General features: G+C 45.9%; 1 protein-coding gene across 7 annotated transcripts in view; it reads right to left on the minus strand.

Annotated features, from left to right (window-relative positions):
- The window catches only part of LOC147441824 (catalytic/ hydrolase), a 200,580-nt gene that overhangs the window by 153,418 nt on the left and 25,675 nt on the right, over positions 1 to 21,487 (minus strand). For all 7 annotated transcript variants that reach the window (XR_015190155.1, XR_015190154.1, XM_086528216.1 and 4 more), the window contains 2 exons: positions 12,069 to 12,189; positions 10,675 to 10,743 (listed from right to left, as the gene is read on the minus strand). Coding sequence is in view for 5 of the 7 variants with exons in the window: in XM_086528216.1 (XP_086384342.1) it covers positions 10,675 to 10,743; positions 12,069 to 12,189 (190 nt within the window). In the remaining 2 variants the exon portion in view is untranslated. The remainder of the gene's footprint in view (positions 1 to 10,674; positions 10,744 to 12,068; positions 12,190 to 21,487) is intronic.

The raw sequence follows: 21,487 nt of genomic DNA on the forward strand, positions 1-21,487 counted from the left end.
GTGTAGCACACAGGCCACAGGCAACAGCTCCTACTCGCTACACCTTCACGCGGGAGACGGACTCTGTATACATAGATGGGATCTATAGACGCTTGTGTACAGAAGAGCCAGGGCGACCTTTGGAGGAGCTTACTACTATACTGACGCAGACATTACACGATGCAGCAGCAGAGGCATACCCACACACACAGCCTGAGCAGAGACGTCGTTCTGGGAGTATGCCCCAAAACAGCTAGTATGACGAGGAATGCCAAGAGACCAGGGCTAGACTTCAGAGAGAGGTGCTTTTGGGGGACATCACTCACAGACAGTCACAGATTGACTTCGAACACCTAGTGCAGCGGAAGAAGAGGGCATTTTTGGCTCACCTAGAGCAGGATCTATACCAGCTATTCTTGAGTCAGGACTCACGTGAGGCATGGCAGCTCTTTCATGAACACTTCCCTCCCCCTGCCATTACCTCCACAGAGGCTTGGGGCCAGTACACGTCATCTCTGTACACAGCTCCTGGACAGCCGCCCCTTCCCAACCCCCCCCCGATCCATGCCCCCATACATGTGCTTTTGTCACCGCTGAGATGGTGAGGAAGGCCATTGACAGGATGAGGACTGGGAGAGCATATGATCACAATGGCTTAGTGGCTGAGCACTTAATGCATGCCAGAGATCTACTAGCAGAGCTCCTAGCAGTTATGTTTAACCGTGCCATGTGTGAGGGCTTGCCTGATACTTGGAGCCTATCTACTATTGTACATATCTTCAAGTCAGGAGACACTATGGAGCCTGGGAATTATCGCACTATCATGATCGGACACACACTGGCACGGTTGTACGCATCCATTCTTGAGCAACAGCTGAGTAGATGGGCGGAGAAGGAAGGGATACACGTAGCCGGGCAGGCAGGATTCACGAGAGGTTTTTCTACTCTTGACCATATCTTGACACTCAGAGCCATCATTGAGGAGGGTAGATCACATGGGAGACGGATCTACTACAGCTTTGTGGACTTCCGCAAAGCATTTGACACCGTACCCAGAGCTAGATTGATGCGCAGATTACAGGAGATGGGAGTACCCACAGAGCTCATTTGGGGGGTCATGGCACTATACAGATCAGTAGTGGGGCATGTACGCACCTCAGAGGGCCTATCTACAGCGGTTCATTCCACTATTGGGGTGAAGCAGGGTTGCCCGCTCTCTCCTACTCTGTTTGGTATGTATGTGGATGAGGTTTCTAACTACATTCAGAGAGATGGTGATAGAGGTGCACAACAGGCAGGAACATGGATCCCACTATTGTTATATGCTGATGATATTGTGATGATCTCCGGCTCTCCAGAGGGGATGCAACGTCACTTGGATGCTTTGCATATCTTTGCCCATGAAAGTGGCTTGTCTGTCAACCTTGGTAAAACCAAGGTCATGGTATTTAATACGACCCCACAGTGGATCAGGAGGTCAACGCCCGCATTCACATACGGCCAGGAGACAGTGGACTATACAGATGCTTACATCTACCTTGGAGTGGTTTTTAGTGGACCAGCATTTTCATTGAGAAGAGCAGCAGAGACTAGATTGACCAGAGCCCACGCAGCATTGGGTAGATTGGAGAGGATGTGTTCACATGTTCAGTTTCAGGAGCCTCGGACGAAGCTCTGGCTCTTTGACACCCTGGTGGCTTCTGCATTGCTCTATGGAGCTGAGATTTGCGGACCATCATGGGAGGACAGGTCGCACTGATGGATGGGGGGACATGGAGAAGCCACTAGTCTCTATGATCTCACGGCTCATTAGAGCCAAGGCTTCATTATACGAGCAGAGCTAGCTGCCCCCTCGCTAGTGGCTTAGGCGCTCACCAGATCTGTCTCCTTCATACACCACATTTGGGAACTTCCTGAAACTGATATGCCCGCCTTGCACTTGAGTCCTCTCGACAGTTAGCCATGCAGGGAGATACAGCATGCTGGTATGGGGAGATGACATCATGGTTTCAGGCGCATGGGTTCAGCATAGACACACTGCCCCCCTTCCAGTACTCACTGGATGCACCCTCTCTGACTCTCACACAGTCCGAGATCACCAGGCTCATCCGCCAGAACCTGACTCAGCTAGACATCAGGAGGACATGGATACAGCCAGCACAGGAGCTGGGCACGAAGATGGCTTTCTACAGAGAGCATCTTCTCCAGCTTACGGAGGACGGTTTTGTGACGAGACCTAGATACATGGACACCCACTTGTCTCGTGGGATACGGTGTGCTATTGGCCAGCTACGCACATCTTTACACCAACTGCGGATCGAGACTAAGAGATACAGCAAAGTACCAGTAGAGGCCAGGACATGCCTCCTATGTGACCTGGAGCCTGAGACATAGTTGCACTACACATGCCACTGCCCCGTCTACTACGAGATACGCGGCCGCTTCCACTGCTTGTTCAGAGAGGGCTTCGGACCACTCTCAAGAGTCATGCGGTACGAGGATCAAAGATGCTTGGGTCTGTTTTTGCTCGAGCTGCGCAGACACAGAGAGAGCCTGATGTGAGGAGAGGCAAGCCAGTCTCAGAGACAGATCACAGACTTCTTTAGAGCAGACACTGGACACCCGGAGGAGCTACTACCACAGGAGAGCTCGCCGCCTCACACCGGAGGCACACTGATCGACCGAGCGACCGAGCTAGGGAGATCCAGATGCCCACGACTGCGAAGGACTACACAGCATCGACGGAGGTTGCATCAGAGGATTCAGATCACTTTGGCCCAACATGCACGACACCCGGTCAGGCTATTGACCATGGAGGAGATTGATGAGATCCGCCAGCGACCGATGCTAGATCTTTTGTGATCTGTGATTTAGCTATCCCACCTATCTGCTTAGATCACACCTAGCTGTGTCAGATTCCATAGCATTTTATTCTGTTATTTTTGTTACTGACTTTGTATCAGATCCACCACATTGTAACTTTCTAGTCTCATAGGTCATTCTGGCCTTCTGAAGGCGTTAATATAACATTTCATTTATTTCTCTCTCTCTCTCTCTCTCTCTCTCTCTCTCTCTCTCTCTCTCTCTCTCTCTCTCTCTCTCTCTCTCTCTCTCTCTCTCTCTCTCTCTCTCTCTCGCAATATATATATATATATATATATATATATATATATATATATATAGATAGATAGATAGATAGATAGATATATATATAGATATTAAAGTTCAATGATTTTGAAGTTTCTCTTCGTGTGTTGCTATTGATTTCTCGCTTAGAGTGTCCAAGCCTGTTACATTCTGAGTTTTCCCGGTGGCTAGCTCGGCTTCAATTTCACGTCCTTGGGAATCATAATCAAAGTCCATTTGCTTAAGAAAGTTAGGATGGATGAAATTCTTTGTAGCTCCCGGGTCAAAGAAGATTAGGGCTTTCAAGCCGTTGATTTTGACATATGCTCTCCATAATTCATTTGAACTTTCAAGGTTTATGCCATAAATATCAATTACAAGCCCAATTGCAGGTCTAGCTCGCTTAGCCGAAGGTGGTCCTAAGGCTCTGTCAATTGTTGAAGCAGGCGTCGGCTCTGCAAGTTCGAAGGGGGCAATTAAAATAATTATGCCTTGATTGAAAACACCCAAAACATCTCCCTTCTTGTAATAACATGTCTCGCTGTTGAGGCGTCAAACGAGGCCTTTGAGGTTGGCTTTCATGAGAATCTCGAGCAGTGGTCCATTGTGATTGAGGACTCTGATTTGTTTCTGGAGTACTCCTGTAACAATGATGGCAGTCGAATTGTGTATCACTCGCACTAGTCCTCCAAGGGAATCAACTTGAAGACTTCAAGAAACCTTTGGTTATAGTCTTCCATGGTCTCCGTAGAGCATTTTCAAGCTGCCCCATTCTGACAAGATCTGCACTTGAAAGAGGGGGGGTCATATAACTTCGTGCAAAAGAGTCTTGAAAGCCTACCAAGTAATTGGAGCATGCGTTTGGGTCGCTATTGAACTCCACCACTGCATAGCATTATCTTTAAGAAATCCCACTGCTCGAAAAATCTTTGATTCCTCCGTATAGTTCCCTAAAGCATAGACGTAGTCGAATTATTGGAGTAATCGCAAGGCTTTCTTCCAATCTCTCACTCCAAAAAAGATGAAAAGTTTGACTGTTGTGCCGCCATTCTTGAATCCTTTGGTTAGTTAGGCACAAACCTTGGATGTGGATAGTAAGGATATCCATACGGGCTTCAACCATTGTACCGAGGTGGCGGTGGTGGTAGCAACGATGGTGGCAACGGTGATGGCACAAACGGTTGCACTGGATTAGGGTTAGATGGCTACACCATGTTCCTAAAGACTCCCCCAATTGGAATAGACACTTGCGAAGGTTACCGGTTGGAAGCTCTCGTATTTTCTAGTGCTGGAGGAGGTGGTACCACCTAGGGCATCAGAGGCGGTAACATGTAGTTCAAAAACTGTTGAAAACTTTGCAGCATCGGGAAATTATGTTGAGGATGCCCCGAAAGTATGTCGTGAAGCTCGTTGAGAAGAAATTGTAGGTACTTTACCAAATTTTTAAACGCCATTGTGCTTTGTTTGTTCTTGGTAGGACCAGTATGCTTTCAGAAAAGCACTTGATTGGAGCTCTCATACAACTGTAACGGGAAGGCATCACGTGCCAACGGAAAAGAGTAGACGAGATAACTTTAAGCACTTCAAAACAACTGAATTGAGAGAAAGCATGACACGCGGGACACGGAGTGGCGGAGTTCCACCCCTAGAAAGCACTGGCCCCAAACCCTGGCTCCCCTTTCGGTATTTATTTATATTGCTTCAAGCTAGTACAACGGTTGAGGCTCTGGTTTGCATTTGCCCCGCGGTAGAATGCCAGAGAAAGAGCCCACAATTCATATATAAAGGCCCTAGGCCCTTTAAAAGCAGTACAAATGAAAAGCATGTGGAATCTAAAAGCATGTGGTCTCCAAAAAGCTGCCAACGCAAAATTAGGGCATCCGTACACTTGCTAGGTCAGCAATGAGTCAGCGCAAATCATGGGCGTCCGTATAGTGCCACATCAGTATGTCAGCGTGATTTGCGGGGCATCCGTACAGTCCTGTCACGTCATCAGCTGGCTACGCGATTTGTGTGTGGGTCCTGCTTTATTAAATTTAGGGCCCATTGGACGGGGTCCCATAAGTTGGAGGGTCTTTCAATATTTTTCCCCAGTCAGCGAGGTTTTGTAAGTTGGTGAGACCTTTGACTTCTTGTACTTCTGCTAGGGTTTTAGGCCCCTCCTCTACCGGGATCTGTAGGTTGGCTTGGGTCTTCAGTGGCATGACACGTCAGCAGTTTGTGACATACAAAGATGAAATACTCCACTTAATGCGAAGGAAAGCTTCACCAAAGGGTTCGCGCAAACCTTTCTTCTAAATCAAGTTGCAAAGCAACAATATGGCAGCCGACATATGCAGAGTGCAGACAACACTGACTATCTACATTAGAGGCTGAGTACCGGGAACCATGGACCTAACCTTAGGTTGAAGTGTGAGGGAAATTTTTTCTTCATGCCAAGGAGAATCACCCCTTTACATCAGGCCTACAAAATTCTCTTACATTCATGACCTACAATTGTTTAAAGATGGCTAAGGTGGAGAGAGAGGCAGGGAGAGAGATTGAACCTTCCTGTACGTAGTGGCGGATTGGGCAACACACTCACTATGTGTACCTTTGGCATTATCTTGGGATTACCATCTTCCTCGTTGGGTATGGGGATTAAACCTTCAATTTCTGAGAAGTACCTTTTTTGTGTGCTATAGGTACTTTCAGAATACCTATCTAGGTAGTCTGGAGTACCTTTACATAGAGTTAAAAGTACTTCAAAATACCTGTATATGTACTTCAAAGTACCTACTTTGTATCCCAAGGTGGTCCTGAGAATAATAAAGCTCTGCATTACCTCACTCTCGGAGGACGAAACGACACATCAGACCTGTTGTCACCAAGAGTAAAAATGTGCATGAGTGGCAAAAAAATGGAAGAGCTCTAGGCGGTTGCCATCTTTAAAACAATGCACTCATGGGGGAAGTAGCTCGTTCCATAAGCTAGGTGTCAGTGTGACATAAAAACCAGTTTCATGGGTATGAAACTCCAAAACCTTCAAACGTGGGTAACTTGTGGTGAAACTTACGAAATGCGCAACCTCCTTGACTATCAAAATACTTGCTCTGTAGGGAATTTGGAGTCATGTGTATATCATTCACGCATTCACACACCCATACACGCAAAAACACATGCATCCATACATATATACGTACATGCAAACATACATATCTACGAACTAAAAAAAAAAAGATGGCAATCATTGCGATTCTTTTCACAAAATCCAAGGGAATTGTTCTTTCTCAATCGCCCTTCCATACATTAGTAGGGAATCTTTAAGCACTCTCATACCATTCTAATTATACCCAATTAAAATCAAGCTAAGTTCACCTCTAGTTATTCGTACCTTGAACAAATAGCAATTGAAACACAAAGAGATGCTTGGAACCGTACTCGCCAAGGACAAAGAAAAAACACTCGATAATGAGAAGTACCAAAAAACTTAGAGAAAGTGATAGAAAACATCGAGAATTTCTTGGTCTCTCATATGCGTATCAAGAACCTCTTAGGAAGTGCTATAAACTTTAACTAGTCTCCAAAAGTGCGGGTCGTCGGACTCTTCGCCATGGGACCTTTAAAGACATGGGTCGACTACCAACCATGTGATCTTGTTGTGTGCTGACCAATGGGTTCCATGTAAGTGGCTACCTCAAACGCTTGTCGATGCATGCGGGCTGCTCAAGGCCACTACGCAACTGCTCCCAAGACCGAAGCAAGCTCAAAGCAAAACGGTCCTCCCATCTCCAACTTAGGCCCACTTTTTGCATCCGTGTGAAAATCTAGTGAGTGGAAGGGCTCCATGGGCCGCCTGTTTGTGGGGCACGGGCTTTGATCCGATGAAGCAACAACTCGCTCTAGGGCTCCTCTCCTAGCAGGAGACCTGACAATGAGCTTCCCAAGGAGAGCTCTACTCTGCCTGTTGGGTCAATGATCCCCAACCCTCCATGAGAGCAAGGTGAAGTAATGACCTGCGAGGAAACTTTGGCCCGAGGAGAGTGTGTGTCTCACCCTGACCACAAAAATTTCCTGATCAACATCTCCAATAGGCCGATGCAAGAACTCGAGAAAATCCAGTAAGGTGATGTATCACATAGTGTCCAAAAGCACTTGATTGGCTAGTACAACCCCAAGAGAGCCGTGCGGAACGCCAATGTAACAATTTCCTCCTAATTGACAAGAGAGGAATAATTTGCTGCTCTGGTGACAAATTTAAACCAACTTGACAACCCAAGGTAGCGAGCTGGTGTCCCTGGGGGGATCCACCTAAATCCCTCTCTAGGCGACCAGTCGGGTATTGGAGCATGACCAACCTAGTAGGCCAACGACTTCCACCAGTTAATCAATGCTCCTGATGCACAACAGAAAACCTCAAGAGACTGCTGTGCGCACACCTGTAGAGAGTTGACACCCCTCTAATTCATGCATCAGAGAAGCCCATCCTACGCATAGTGCCCTCAAGGAAACCCTAGTCTACTCTGTCATAAGCCCTCTCAAAATCGAGAAGCAGCACCGCAAGATCCTCTCCTTGGAGACGAGCAAGAGCAATCGCCTCCCAGAAGGTGAAAATGTTGTTGAGGATGCTACGCTCCTTGGCAAAACCTGCCTGTGTCTCATGTATGATGCTCTTAATCAAAGCCTTTGCTAGAATTTTGTAGGCTGAGTTGAGAATGGTGATGGTTCACCACTACCGAATCTCATATGAAGAGCCCCCCTCCTTGGGAATAAGATAGATCAAACCCTGACTCATGCTATCTGGCATCTCCCCAGTGTGTAGAATTGTTGGTATGCACTACATAAATCAACACCAAGAACCTCCCAGTACTCCAAGAATGAACTGGACCCTGGGCAACTGCCAAAAGAAAGTACCATGAGAGCCCCCTGGAGCTCATATGGCTAGAGTGGCCTCTCAAGACTTTGGTGCATCTCCTCAGTTACTAAGGAAGGCATCTGTGCCCACACTTGCTCTCCGCATGCATCCTGACGCTCTAAGAGGTGGCTCGATTGAAAGCTACTCACGGTGAAAGACAGTAGCAATAGCACGCAAGTCATCACGCTTTGTGGCAAACAGGCCCATCTGGTCTTCTCAACTGCCAAACACTGGTATGCGGGTGACGAGGACCCACCATCTCAAAAAACTCACAAGTAACCCTGCCTCCCACTTGAGTCCACTGAGATGCATGATGATGAATGGCACTCGTGGTGCCGCTCCTCAATGGTAATCAGCCCTACTGAGCCTTCTACCTCTTCTCTTCCATCTTAGGAATACTTGGGTGACGCTCTTGCATCCGTTGTAAGGAAGCCATGCCACTTCTCCTCCTCTCGGGCCGCAGCCAAGTGGGTTGCAGACTCCTGGAGGAAGAAACGGCTAACCTCCACAAGGCCAATGGCCGCTCTAGTAGTAGGTTCGGTGTGTCCAAACTCGTTGTCCAAAGCGCCACAACCTGCTCTTTGAGCACTATATCCAACAAGATTCTCTCTGGGATGCGTAGCATGATACTGCCACTCCGTTGTCTATTTGACAAAATAAGAATCACTAGTGCATGATCTAAGAAAGTAGTCCCTGTCAAAATGCATATTGAACCACCCATAGATGTGGTCACTATCGTATCATGGATAGATTCTACCATGCGGTTGGGGATCAAGAGAAAGAGGGGGTGTTTGAGGGCCTCACAAAGTCTGCATGCTACCATACATCCGAAATCCGCACACATATGTAGATGCTCCTAAGTAGGCAACTCATCTCCGTGTATAGTAGCAAGTCTGCCTCCAATCCTATCTATAGGGTCTTCAAGCATGTGAAGTCACCACCAATGCACCACTACTCTGCATGAGGCAAAGACTCCAAAATATGTGACCAAAACTCAGCCCGTACACTCCCATGGTTGTGCGCATAAATATTTAAGAAGCCTACAAGGCTACCTTGAAACTGCATAGTCACCCATTGGGCCCTACTTGGCACAATGTTACCTTTGCCCACAATGCCTTCTGTGAGGAGTCCGCAATAGTCATACATACACATCCGTGAATCCTCCAAGCCCAAAAGCAGCTGACCAAAAAGTCACATAATGACCACGCAAAATCTGCCAACAACTCCGAATATGGCTCTCACAAAGGTGATGCTCCTGAAGCATAAGAATATCAATCATACCACCTACAAGGTATCTCTGAAGCCACCAAGTCAACCGGTTTGGCGTAAAAACTGGGCCCACCAAGTCACTGCACTTTCCATGAGACAATCCTTATGGCGTCAGTGAGAGGAAACTGATGTTGCTGCAGCAACCATCCTGGTAATCTTTGAGGTTGGCTTGGATGGGGAGTAGTTCACATCCAACCGACCTCGAGACAAGCGATGTTGCATCACATGACACACCATACCCCAAGATGCTTGTGCAGTCCTTTGGGCAACATCCTCTGCCCAAGAATCCTCATGTTACAGGCTTGGACACTCCAAGCGAGAAGCCCATAGCAATAGAAACTGCAAAATCACTGAACTTGAAGAGATAGAGAAGAGGAGAGTGGACACGGCACGGCGAAGTTCCGAACCAAGACGTACCGGCCCCAAAGACTGGCGTGCCTTTCGGTATTTCTTCATTATTGCTTCGCAAAGGTACAACTTCACGAGGGTCCACCTCTCTCTGAGACTCTGTGTCTAGATCCTCCTTGAAGAGTGGTCCTTTGGGCACTTACAAACTTACAAGGGATGCCCAAAAGTAGAGCCCCAGAAGCCTTTGATCCAAAAGCTCTTACAATCAAAAGCCTTTGCTACCAAAAGCATGCGTAAAAATTGCCAAAATTGCAGCCAGCACTAAACGTGGAAATCCATACAACCTGCCACGTCATCAGCATGTCAGCCCGATTTACAGAAATTAGCCTCAGAGATGAAGCTTTTGGTATTTTAGGTTTTAGATCCCTCGGCCGGTGCTCCATAAGTTGGTAGGGTTAGGTTATTTAAAACCCTAACCCCTAGGTTCAGTTTTTCTTGTCCTCTTGACAAGTTCTTTCTAGCTGGTCACACCACATCATCACTTTGTGTCATCTTTGGAGTATATACATAGTACGGCGGGCACTGGGTATCCACAAAGGCCCAGACCCTAGACGTACAACTTTGAGTGTTGCTTTGAAAGGCTTTATGTTGGCCTCCTAAAAACTTTTGGACTTCACAAGTGGTTTTGGATAGTTTCATTTTCCTCGAGTAAACACCATTTTCATAGTTTTCATGGTAAACCACCCTTAAACTCCTCTTAGTGCGTTCTAGAGCGCTACATGATTAGCTTTGGTATTCTCAACATGTTCTCATTCTTCTAAGGAATACGGTATATTTGTATTTAAGGTTGTGGCCTATTATGAAGATTTCTTCGTGCTGATTTTTTTACAAAATTTTCACTTAGGTGAATTCTTTTGTGACTTTGACGCAATCTAAAAGAAATTATTTTGCACATGGACTCTATATCATGAAACTACTATTCCTTCAGATTTGGGGCACCAAATATTCCATATAGCTAACAAGCTCAAACAAGTAAATGTATCAGAGACAATATTAACCTGTAGCAAGACTTCAACACTTGCAGGGATAGTTGGTTCGTGTCCAGGAAAATAAGGAAATGCCTGTGCCTGCAAAAATCAGTAAGTGAGAGCTTTCATTAGATCAGCCTCTCTCTTTTTTGTTACAAAATCATATTAGTCAACTTGCAAGGGCATGTAATGACGCTTTCACTGGTGCAACTACCATGATGACATGATTTAGGAAAGACGGAAGACCAGGAAACACTTATTTATCAATTGCATTTTCTTGGCAAAAGCAAGATAGGAAAAGAAAGGCCATTTACTAGAGACCCATATGCAACCAACCTTACTCTTTGTGTACTCTTACTAAGAGATAGAGCGATAAGCCAACCCTCAACCCCATTATGCAGTGTAGTATCATAATGAGTTAGACGGCATGTGTTAACAATATGCTTATGATCCAAACTTTGATGGTACTTATGGTCCACCATATAGTGGAGAGACAGCTTCAAGCTACTCTTTCAAAGCTAGTTGCTCGCTGAGGCGTCCACAGTTATGTGTTACAAGGTCATTGAGACGGAAGGTGCTGACAACAAGCCATCAGCCACTCTATGTTGGGTATAGAGGCATTGATGCACAATTAAGGCTGTTGAGTCTTACTTCCACCATATGGATTATTTTTTTTGTACATGTATTGTTTGTCAAAAGTCTTGAGACAAAGATCACAAAACTTTAACAGCCTATGCAATGAGCTACGTAGGAATAGGCTACTCGTTAATGCAAGTTATGCCACTATCGACCATTTTGCATTAGAACTGCACCAAAGCTATGCCCACATGCATCACACTGAACCACAAAAGGTTTCAAAAGATCTAGCAAAATGATTACCAGATCTGAAGTCAACTTTTCTTTCAAGTGTTTAAAAGCTAAAATTTCCTTGGCTGTCCACTTGAAAGTAACTCCCTTGATGGAGTGGAGAAGCAATCTCAGCAAATTTCCGATGAACCTCTTGTAATAGGAACATAAGCCTAGAAAGCTTCAAATGTCATGTACGAATTTCAAATCTGGCCATGTCTTTATTGCTTCTATTTTATCAGGATAGTTGAAGAAGAACACGAAGAAATAAAGCATTATTCTTTGTTTTGACCGTCAAACATTCTGATGGCATCCTCTCTTCTCTCGTATGTTTTTGTATCCATGTCTTCATATGAGTTCAATTCCTTGCAAACTTGCTTATGCACAAGATAACGCCTATTTTCTGGAAGTTGATAAACAATGCCTATGTAAATGCAAAGTTCATAGAAAATAGCATCTTAGAGACCATATGGGTTCACAAATCAACTTAGTAATTAGCCTCCTTATTTCCTGAAGTTGATGCAAAGTAAAATGTCTTATGTAAAATCAGTACATCATTGCACAGTAAGAAAACAAACCTGCTCAGGAGGTGCCCACACATGTGCATGGCTGTCAATAACCTTGCAATGCTCATGGGTGTCCGATTGCTGAGCTGCCATGTGTACCTTCCCAATCAATCCCTGCTGTTGGGCTTGGACCCTGCATATATGCACATGAGCCAAATAAAGAAAATCGTAATCGTACATAGAAAGTGTGCAAGCACTGTGTGTGTGTGTGTGTGTGTGTGTGTGTGTGTGTGTGAGAGAGAGAGAGAGAGAGAGAGAGAGAGAGAGAGAGAGTGTGTGTGTGTGTGTGGTGTGTGAGGTGTGAGAGCGCGGGTGTGGACTGCTCCTCTGCGCGCGAATCTGCTCATCTATCGCGAAGTTCTCCTGCACGCTGCGTGCAGCAGCAGCCTCTGCCGTTTCGCCAGCGAGGGTGTGCGTGTGTGTTGGGGTACGCACTGTCGCCCCTGCGTGACTGCTCCTGCGCGTATCTTACCCAACGCGCCCTCCTACTCATCGCCGCTAAGAAGTGCAGTATTGCCCAGCACGTCTGTCAGTGACAATGCAGTAGATTTTGCACGCCAAGTTGTGGCCAGCGCTGTTCTGTCTGGTCTCGCTGTGCAGGACTGGCAGGGCAGATTGTATACAGGTTAGAGTCTGAGTCAAGCTCCATTTCTTTGGGTAGAATTCAGCAGATGTATATTGCTGTGGGTTTTGGTTGCTGCTTTCTGTGAAGTATGTACAGAGCTGTGGTTCGTATGTTATTTGCAAGGTTTTCTCCACAATAGATTGCAGAATTTTCTCGCCAGTCGGTTTTGTTTGAAGAAGGGGTTTCTTTTAATTTATGTTTGACTCACTGTGCGTCTTTAAGCGTCGGAAAGCGATGGAACCCACGTCGGAGGCAGCTTCTGAGATCAAGGCATGCTTGTATGAGGACTTTGAGAAGGCTCAACAGGCATGGAATGGTCAAGCGCCTGCTCTTGAGGTGCGCATTCTAGTACAGGACCTCATGGACCCAGTTGCACAGTACGCTATGAATGCAGTTATTCTGTTTTTCCCGGGGAAAATGCCTATTGCGCAAGATGTCAGCCAATGGGTCGATTTTCTCCTTAAGCAACAAGCTGTTCGTGGTCTCTACTTTGCGGCGCGTGGATTTTATGAAGTTTTGCTCGCAGATATAGAATCTCGAAATCTTTTGCTTAAGATGTCTCCCCTCTTTTTTAATTCGCAGATGACACATGTTCTCCCGTGGGTACTCACTAAAGACTATCAGAGTCTTATTCGTCACAAATACCCGGTGTGGGTGGAAATTGTTAATTTCCCCCGCACGTGGAAACATTTCCTGCCGTTGTTGGCTGCGCAACTTGGAAAGGTTATCTGACCTCCAAAATTGGATGCAAATACCAACAGGTTTTGTATTCTATGGGACACGGACAAGATTACCCCTGATGGTATTATGGTTGACTCAGGTGATCCATGGGTAGGCAAGCGCCCCTTTAAACTTAAATGGGGAAAATTTGCGAATTCATGTTTTCGATGCGGCAAATTTGGTCATATGCAATCCGAATGTCCAGAGCTGGTCTTGCAACCCCCTCCCTCTGCTGTTCCTTTGTCCACCTCTATCCCTACTGGAAAACCCACAAGTGAAGCCAAGCAAAGTGGAGTTTCTACTGCTAAAGTGGCTTCGAATGTGGACAAAGGAAAAGGCAAGGTACAGCAAGTTACTGATCTTGTGAATGGGACTGCCGCTAAAGGCAAAAATGTTGGACATGTTGATGTCAATCAGGGTAGTTTTCGTACGTCGAACGGAACCTCTCGTTCCGTCCGGCCGGACCCGTCCCGTCCTGTGAGTTCCGTTAGTTCCGTCCACTTTTTTCCGGCAGTTTATGACCGTTGGCAGGTTTTTGACCGTTTGCAACATCCACTTTGTAGGCCTTTTGGAGCCGTTTACGGGCAGTTTTGAAGCCAAATGCAAGCCCATGGCCCATGGGCCATTGCCATGCTTATTGCCCAAGGGCCAATGCCCATTGCTCAAGAATCAAGCCTCACATGCTCTTCCTCTCCTATTTAAGCAACCCTTCCCCTTTGTTATCCAACACAACCTACAACTACAAGCTATAAGCTTTAGCCCTAAGCCTCTCAATGCTCTACCCTCTCATCTCCATGTGCTTCCATTGAAGCTCTCAAGTGGGCTCAAGCTCTCGAGTCTCCATTGGGTCTACCATCTCTCTCCTTCAAGCTCCCTTGGGTGACGGGTCTCTCCTTCAAGCTCTCTCTCTCTCTCTCTCTCTCTCTCTCTCTCTCTCTCTCTCTCTCTCTCTCATCTATTGATACATCATACATCATACTAGTAGCTACTAGCTACATATTACATAATGCCGCCTCCTCTTCATGAAGCCTTTGAGAAGCATTGCCGATATTTTGAGCGGGTGGGGGGCAAGCAAAACTCTTGCAAGTGGTGGTGCAAATATTGCCCAAAAGCTATGACCTCTTCCGTCACCCGTCTCATCATCCACTTGACAAAGATGGGAGGACAAGCGGGGCCATGTCCTAATATCCCCGAAGATATCCTTGCGGAATGCAAAAGAAAGTATCTTCCATTGAAGACACGCAAGGGTAGAGTCACCTCGGATGAGTTCGTGTCGTTGGATGTTGATAGCTCTGATTCGGAGGAAGAGGCCTCTCCAACTATGTCCATGGCTACCGGTGCCACCGCGGCCTCATGTGATGGTAGCGCCTCCTCCAAGAAGTCCAAGAAGTCCAAGGGGTCTTCAAGTGATGGTGGCTGGCCTCCGAAGATGGCAAAGCAAACTTCTCTTGCGAAATCGGTGGGTGGATGCTCCGGCCCCTTGTCTTTCCTCAAGGAGAGACAAAGAATCGCGGAAATAGAGATTGCCCGCACGGTGATTGAATGCAATCTCTCCTTCAACATTCTTCAGTTGGAGCGATGGAAGAGGATGATCATAGCGATTGCGGCGGTTGGTCCATGCGAAGGGTGGACGGGTGTGTCATACCATGACATGAGAACAAAGAAGCTTGATGAAGAGAGGGCAAGGATTGACAAGTCACTTGAGCCCGTACGTGCGGGTTGGGCAAAGTATGGATGCTCTATCCTCTCCGACGGATGGAGCGACCGCAAGAAGAGGGGCATCATCAACATTCTTGTTTCTTGTCCTCTTGGCACGTACTTCTTGCGGGCGGTGGATGCGGATTCGAGAGGGAAGAAAGTGACCGGGGCATTCATTTGGAAGCACATCCGCCAAGCCATTCTTGAGGTAAAACCGTAAATCGAGCCTTTATGTCTTAAGCAATTTCCAATGAGTCCTATGTTTTAATTTTTAAGTTTTAACTCTTCTTGTCACAAATGCCTCTTGTGTAGGTTGGTGCAGAGCATGTCGTGCAAGTGATTACCGACAATGCTTCAAATTGCAAGGCAATGAGTAAGAGGCTAGAGAAGGAATTTCTATCCATAGTATGGACTCCATGTGCCTCTCATTGCCTTGACCTTCTCTTTGAAGACATAGGGGAGCTAGGTTGGGTGAAAGATATCCTCAACCAAGCACTCTCCATCATCAATTTCATCAATGGCAAAGTGAGGGTGCTTGCCATTTACCGCACCTACTCCGACCTTGAGTTGAAGAAGCCATCGGCCACTCGCTTTGCCGCCATGTGGCTACTTCTAGAGCGGCTCTATGATGTGCAAAACAAAATACAAAAGACCATGGTCTCCAATGAGTTTAAGGAGTGGATGAATGGAGAGTCCGCTGCTTCCCAACAAGATACAAAATCCATCCAATGGCTTTGCTTGCGGGAGGAGTTTTGGCAAGAAATTAAGGGTCTTATCGTTGCGATCTTGCCCTTGTACAAGGCTCTCCACATGACCGACATGGAAGGGGCAACTATTGGGCTTCTATGGCACTTCATGGAGGAAGCTTACAAGGAGATTGAGAAGTCTACAATCCTAGATGGGGCTCCCGATGGAACACGGTATAACTACATATTTATTATTACATATGTCATTCTCTATATATCTAAATTCTACATGCTTGTTTCTCTACTTAGTACATTTCCTCTCTCTTCTTGTAGTGATTACCTCAAGGACTCTCCCAAGAGAGACGACATTCTCCTCCTAATCACAAAGCGGTGGGATTGGATGAAGAGACCTATCCATTACTTTGCGGCTCTCTTGCATCCGGCTTACAAGAAGCCCGAACTCTTTGCAAATCAAGAGCTTATTGAGGAGCACAACAATTACCTCTTTAAGGTGCTAAAAGAAGAGGACATTGGAGCATTTCTCCAAGAGGTAATCAACTATAGCGACCAACGAGGCACCGCATTTACTTCCAACTTGTGTTGGAAGCGGCAATCCTTGGTGAAGCCTTTATTTTGGTGGGAGAGCTTTGGCTATCAATTGCCTACTCTCAAACGACTTGCTTTGAGGGTTCTTGGCCAAGTTTGCGACAAGCCTCAAACTTTTACATTTTGTGCTTAATCTCTTCAACTATAGTCTCTTATAGCTTATGCCTCTCTTGATGTGTTTTAGGATTGCTCATCGGAAGCATGTGAGCGTAATTGGTCCGCATACTCCCTCATCCACACCAAAATCCGAAACAAGCTCTCAACGAAGCAATTAGAGCGACTTATCTATTGTCGCTCCAATTTACGCATGTTGCGCTCTATGCATGAGATGCCTATGGCTCGACAGGTATAAATTATAAATTATAATCACTACTCACTCCATTTTCTATACTCTAGAGTCTAGTCTTTAATTAGTTTGAATATACTAATTATGTTTTCATTGTCCAATGTTGTAAATGTCAAATAGGTCAACGTGGATGAGCTCACACTTACGATTGACACTCTAAAGAGTGTCAATAAAGAGCCAGACCCTGAGGAGAAAATGATTTTTCCTGAGCTCTACTTGGAGCTTGAGGAGATTGATCGCCGGGTTTCTCGCACACGATCACGCAAGAAGGTCGTCATCCATGGAGTTACATCGGCTACAAGAGGCAGAGTGCCAAGACTACAAGAGGTAGAGGCAAAGCATCAACAACACCCACAGAGGCTCCTAGGACCTATGTGCGGCGAGGCTCCGGAAGCGGCTCTTGTGCGGCGGCCATCACTTCCGAGGATAGAGAGCCTCGAGAACCAGAGTATGATGATGAAGGCAACCTCATTAGTGATGGAGATTATGAGCCGTCATCCTTCGACTCTTGTGAGGAAGAGGATGATGTTGATGAGCAAGGCTCAGAAGAGGAAGATGAGGAAGATGATGAGAGCACTAGTGACTAGTGACTTTACTATTTAGTCTCTCTATTATGGTGTGCCACTTTTTGAGTACTTTGTAGCCCTTGCCACTTGGTCCCCCCACTTTTTTGTATCCCTTGCCACTTTTTGAGTACTTTGTAGCCCTTGCCACTTGGTCCCCCCACTTTTTTGTATCCCTTGCCACTTTTTGAGTACTTTGTAGCCCTTGCCACTTGGTCTCTACTTATCAAATTTCAATGATCATTTTGGTTTATGTAATGCTCATTCTCTTTTAGTCTTTGAATCTTGACTCTTTACATTGTACTATGTAGTATTGTAACTACTAACTTGTAATCTATACAAATGTCAAGTTTCTATAAGTAAGTATTAAGGCCTAAGCCTTAGGCCCTTAGACTTGAGAATTATTTGTTTTTTTAAATTTGAACGTAACGTCATCGTACATCATAAATTTTTTTAGTTCATTTAGTACTGCACATCATCGTACGCGTACAAAACGTACGGGACCGTACGAAACTACTATGATGTCAATACATGGGTGGTGCCGAAAAAAGCACTGAAGATTCGCACGCCACTTTCTTCTCGTAATTACGTTCCTTCTATTAATGCTAACAAGAATGCATCGTTTAAGCAACTTCCATGCAATGACAATCGCACGCTGATTGATGCATGGGACAAAGCGATGCACTCTTACAAAGATGTACTCCTTGGTGAGGCTTCCACATCGCATGTGAACACTATGGACACGTTTCCTGCCCTTACTCAGAGGATGGGTCCTCGTACGGATGCAGTGGATGGAGACGTGTCTATGGGCACCTCCACTTGATTTTGATACTTGTTGCTTTTTGTACATATGTTTCCAATGCAAAGTCATATTAAATGCATCTCATACAATGTGCGTGGGTTATGCAACCTTGACAAATGGCGGCTGACCTGGCACTATGTACATACATGTAGGGCAGACATAGTTGTATTGCAAGAGCACAATCAGTACGAGTTTGCTGGTCAATGTTCCTATTTTGTCGGATATTGGATTGCGTATGCTGGTTCGCAAGATTTCTTTGGTGTATTGATGCTAATTCGACATGAGCTTCAGCCTGTTCTGTTATACAATGATCCGCATGGTCGGTGGATGGTTGTACAGTGTTTGTTGAATGGTCGAGTTCATGAATTTGGAGGTAAATATGCATATACGGCCTCTGGGCAAAGAGCTGCTTTGTGGCGAGAAATCTCGTCTCACCCATGGACATCGAATGCATTTCTGTGTGGAGATTTCAATAATACTCTTGATTTGCTTGACAGCACCATAGGGAATTCGCATATGCTGCTTGCGAAGAAACACAACTGGGATCTTCTTGTTGCCTCTGCTTAAATGATTGATATATGGCGTTCTTTGCATCCTGATGCCTCTGGTTTTACCTTTCAGCATGCTGCTCATTTCTCTTATAGAGCACGATTTGATCATTGGTATTTGCTTAATGAGCAACAATATGAAGAATTTGTATGTGACATGAGGATAGATTATGCTCTGCAGCTATCGGACCATTATCCTCTTTTGCTGTCGTTGAATTTTGGACAGTCTCTTTGTGATCGGCCTCTTCACAAGAAACGTTTGTTGCATGTTAATAATGCCCATCTTACTCATGAAGCTTTTCGTCACATGGTTGCCGATATTATTCCTCCGCTGTTGGCTCAATGCATATTGATTTGGATGCTGCTTGGTATCGTTTTGTCATGAGAGTACAAAGTGTGATTTCTGACTATGGTAGGCAACATATGCAGCGTATTCGGGAGAATGTCGGTGATGCGAAACAGGTTAGTCAACGATTACAACAGTTGGCTGATTTCTGCCCATTGTCTGAGTCAGAGATGACGGAGTTATGTGAAGCTAAAGTGTGTATTCAGCAAAATGATAAGAGGAAGCTTGCTAAGTGGCAGACGCGTGCATGTCAACAGGCCTTTATGGATAAAGGCTGTGCTTTGAAGAAATTTTTTAAGCATTTGCATCATTCGAGAGTCTCACAATCGATTAAACGGGTTATGCTTCCCTCGGGTGCTTGGACTTCTTCGAAGCGGGAACTGGCTGAGGTTATGGTTTCACATTACCGTAAGGTGTTTGCTGCTCCATCTCAGCCTTCTTCGGCAGCTTGTCGCAGGAGGTGCTTTCTTATGTTCGTCTGATCTTGTCTTCGCAGGAGGCACAATGCCTTGAGGATCCTTTCTCTGTCGCTGAATTACATGGTGCCTTGCTTGCATTGGGCCGGTGGAGATCTCCTGGTTGGGACGAACTTACTGTGGAATTTTTCCTCTCATTTTGGGATGCTCTTAAACAACCCCTGATCTTCATGATAAATGTGGCATGGGAAAAACAGGATCTACCAATTTCATGGAAAGAGGGCTTACTTAAGTTGTTGCCCAAGCAAGCGCTTTGCGAGCAGTTCTCTCATTGGCGGCCCATAACTTTGATGCCGGTGATATACAAGATTTTGGCTAAAATGTTGGTCCACCGCATCAAGGACTATTTGTTTACAGGACTTCATCGGGCTCAGTATGGTTTCATTCCTCGTCGTCAAATCATGGACAATTTGGCCAATCTTATGATTGGCATGGAATATGCTAAGTATACGCAACAAGATGTGCTGGTCATGCAAGTTGATATTGAAAAGGCCTTTGACACTATGCACTCGGACTTCATTGCTGCCACAATGAGATGTCTAGGATTTGGTCCTAAGTTGGCCAATGTGGTTTATTTCTTATATGATTGTAGTACGTCTTCGGGAATCCTGGACGGGGAATTGACAGAATCATGGCCGCTTGGTTGTTCGGTTAGGCAAGGTTGCCCTATTAGTGCTTTGTTGTATGCAATTGCTTCTCATCCTTTGTTGATGTATCTTGATCACTTGACCTCTGCGCAACGTCTTCATGGTTTGCAGCTACCATCGGGTCATACTTTTATTGGGCAGGCTTATGCAGATGACTCGCTATTTATGCCCCGCAATCAGCAAAACGATGTTCAAGAGATTATGAACACTTTGGAATTGTTTGCGCTTGCGGCTGGCAAAACTTTGTACACCAAAGCGCTTTGGTGGTTTGAATATTTTGGACCTGCGTAGGCATGTCATTGCTAGGAAGGCTATGCTTTTGGACTCTTATGTTTGCACACTTGAGTCAGCATGTGGTTACATCCTCATTTGGTCACTGGCAATCATCCATGTGGGAGGCAGTATTTGGTAAGATGGATGGTCATATTCCTGGATGCCCACTTTCTTCCACCTTGCTTTCTGCATGGAAACCGGTTACGATTCATCTCTCATGGAATGCTCGGAGGGAAGGAAACTCACTTCGTGCGGAGAGCCTTCATTGGAGACAGGCTTTTTCTCTTACTTTGGTCGACCGCTCGCCTCGCCAGGCGTATTTCCTCTCCTGCCATGGCATTCGAGTGGTTGAGGATGTGGTGGATGCAGCTGGTTTCACTTTCGAGTTTCCATCTGCCACTCGCCGCTTTGGATTGGGCATGCACTATCACCAGTTTTGGAGAGAATTACAGCAAATGTTGACAGGTTTCTTGCTCGTTTCACCTTTGGCTGATGGTGATCGCATGTCTGACTGGAAGCTTGGGGCAATGCCATTTCAAGATATTTATGTTGGCCGGGCATATGCTCTTCTTCTGCCTCGTCCATGGATTGTTGATCATTGCAACGCTATTTGGCACATGCATAAATCAGATATTTGGTGGCGCAAGATTATATCTGCAATATGGAAAGCCGTTTGCCGTTGAAAGAGCGTTTGTTTCCTTGGTGGTGTTTACTTGGTGTGCTCCCAGTGGATACCTTTCTTAGGATGCGCCGTATCCGCCCTTCATCATGTGTCCGTTGCTTATCTGCCAAGGAGGATGTTTGTCACCTCTTGTTGGATTGCTGTGTCACTCGAGAATCCCTTCGTCGGGTATCTATGTGTATGTGGCTACGTTTTCCCACGATGGTCTTCCATAAGCGGTTTTGGATTTTTGGTATCTTCTCGCCGGCGTTGCAGTGCTTTGTAGCCTTCTTCATGTGGGTCTGGTTTTGGGCATACTGGAGCCTGTGGCGACAGCGTAATGGCTATATTTTCCATCGCATTCATACAGATCCCCTACCTTTCTTCAAGATTTCCCTTCGGCAGTCTTTGCGGTTTGCCTTGGAAGTTGGTGA

Source organism: Adiantum capillus-veneris, chromosome 14, assembly GCF_014529385.1.
Source record: "Adiantum capillus-veneris isolate H3 chromosome 14, ASM1452938v2, whole genome shotgun sequence".
NCBI lineage: Eukaryota > Viridiplantae > Streptophyta > Polypodiopsida > Polypodiales > Pteridaceae > Adiantum > Adiantum capillus-veneris.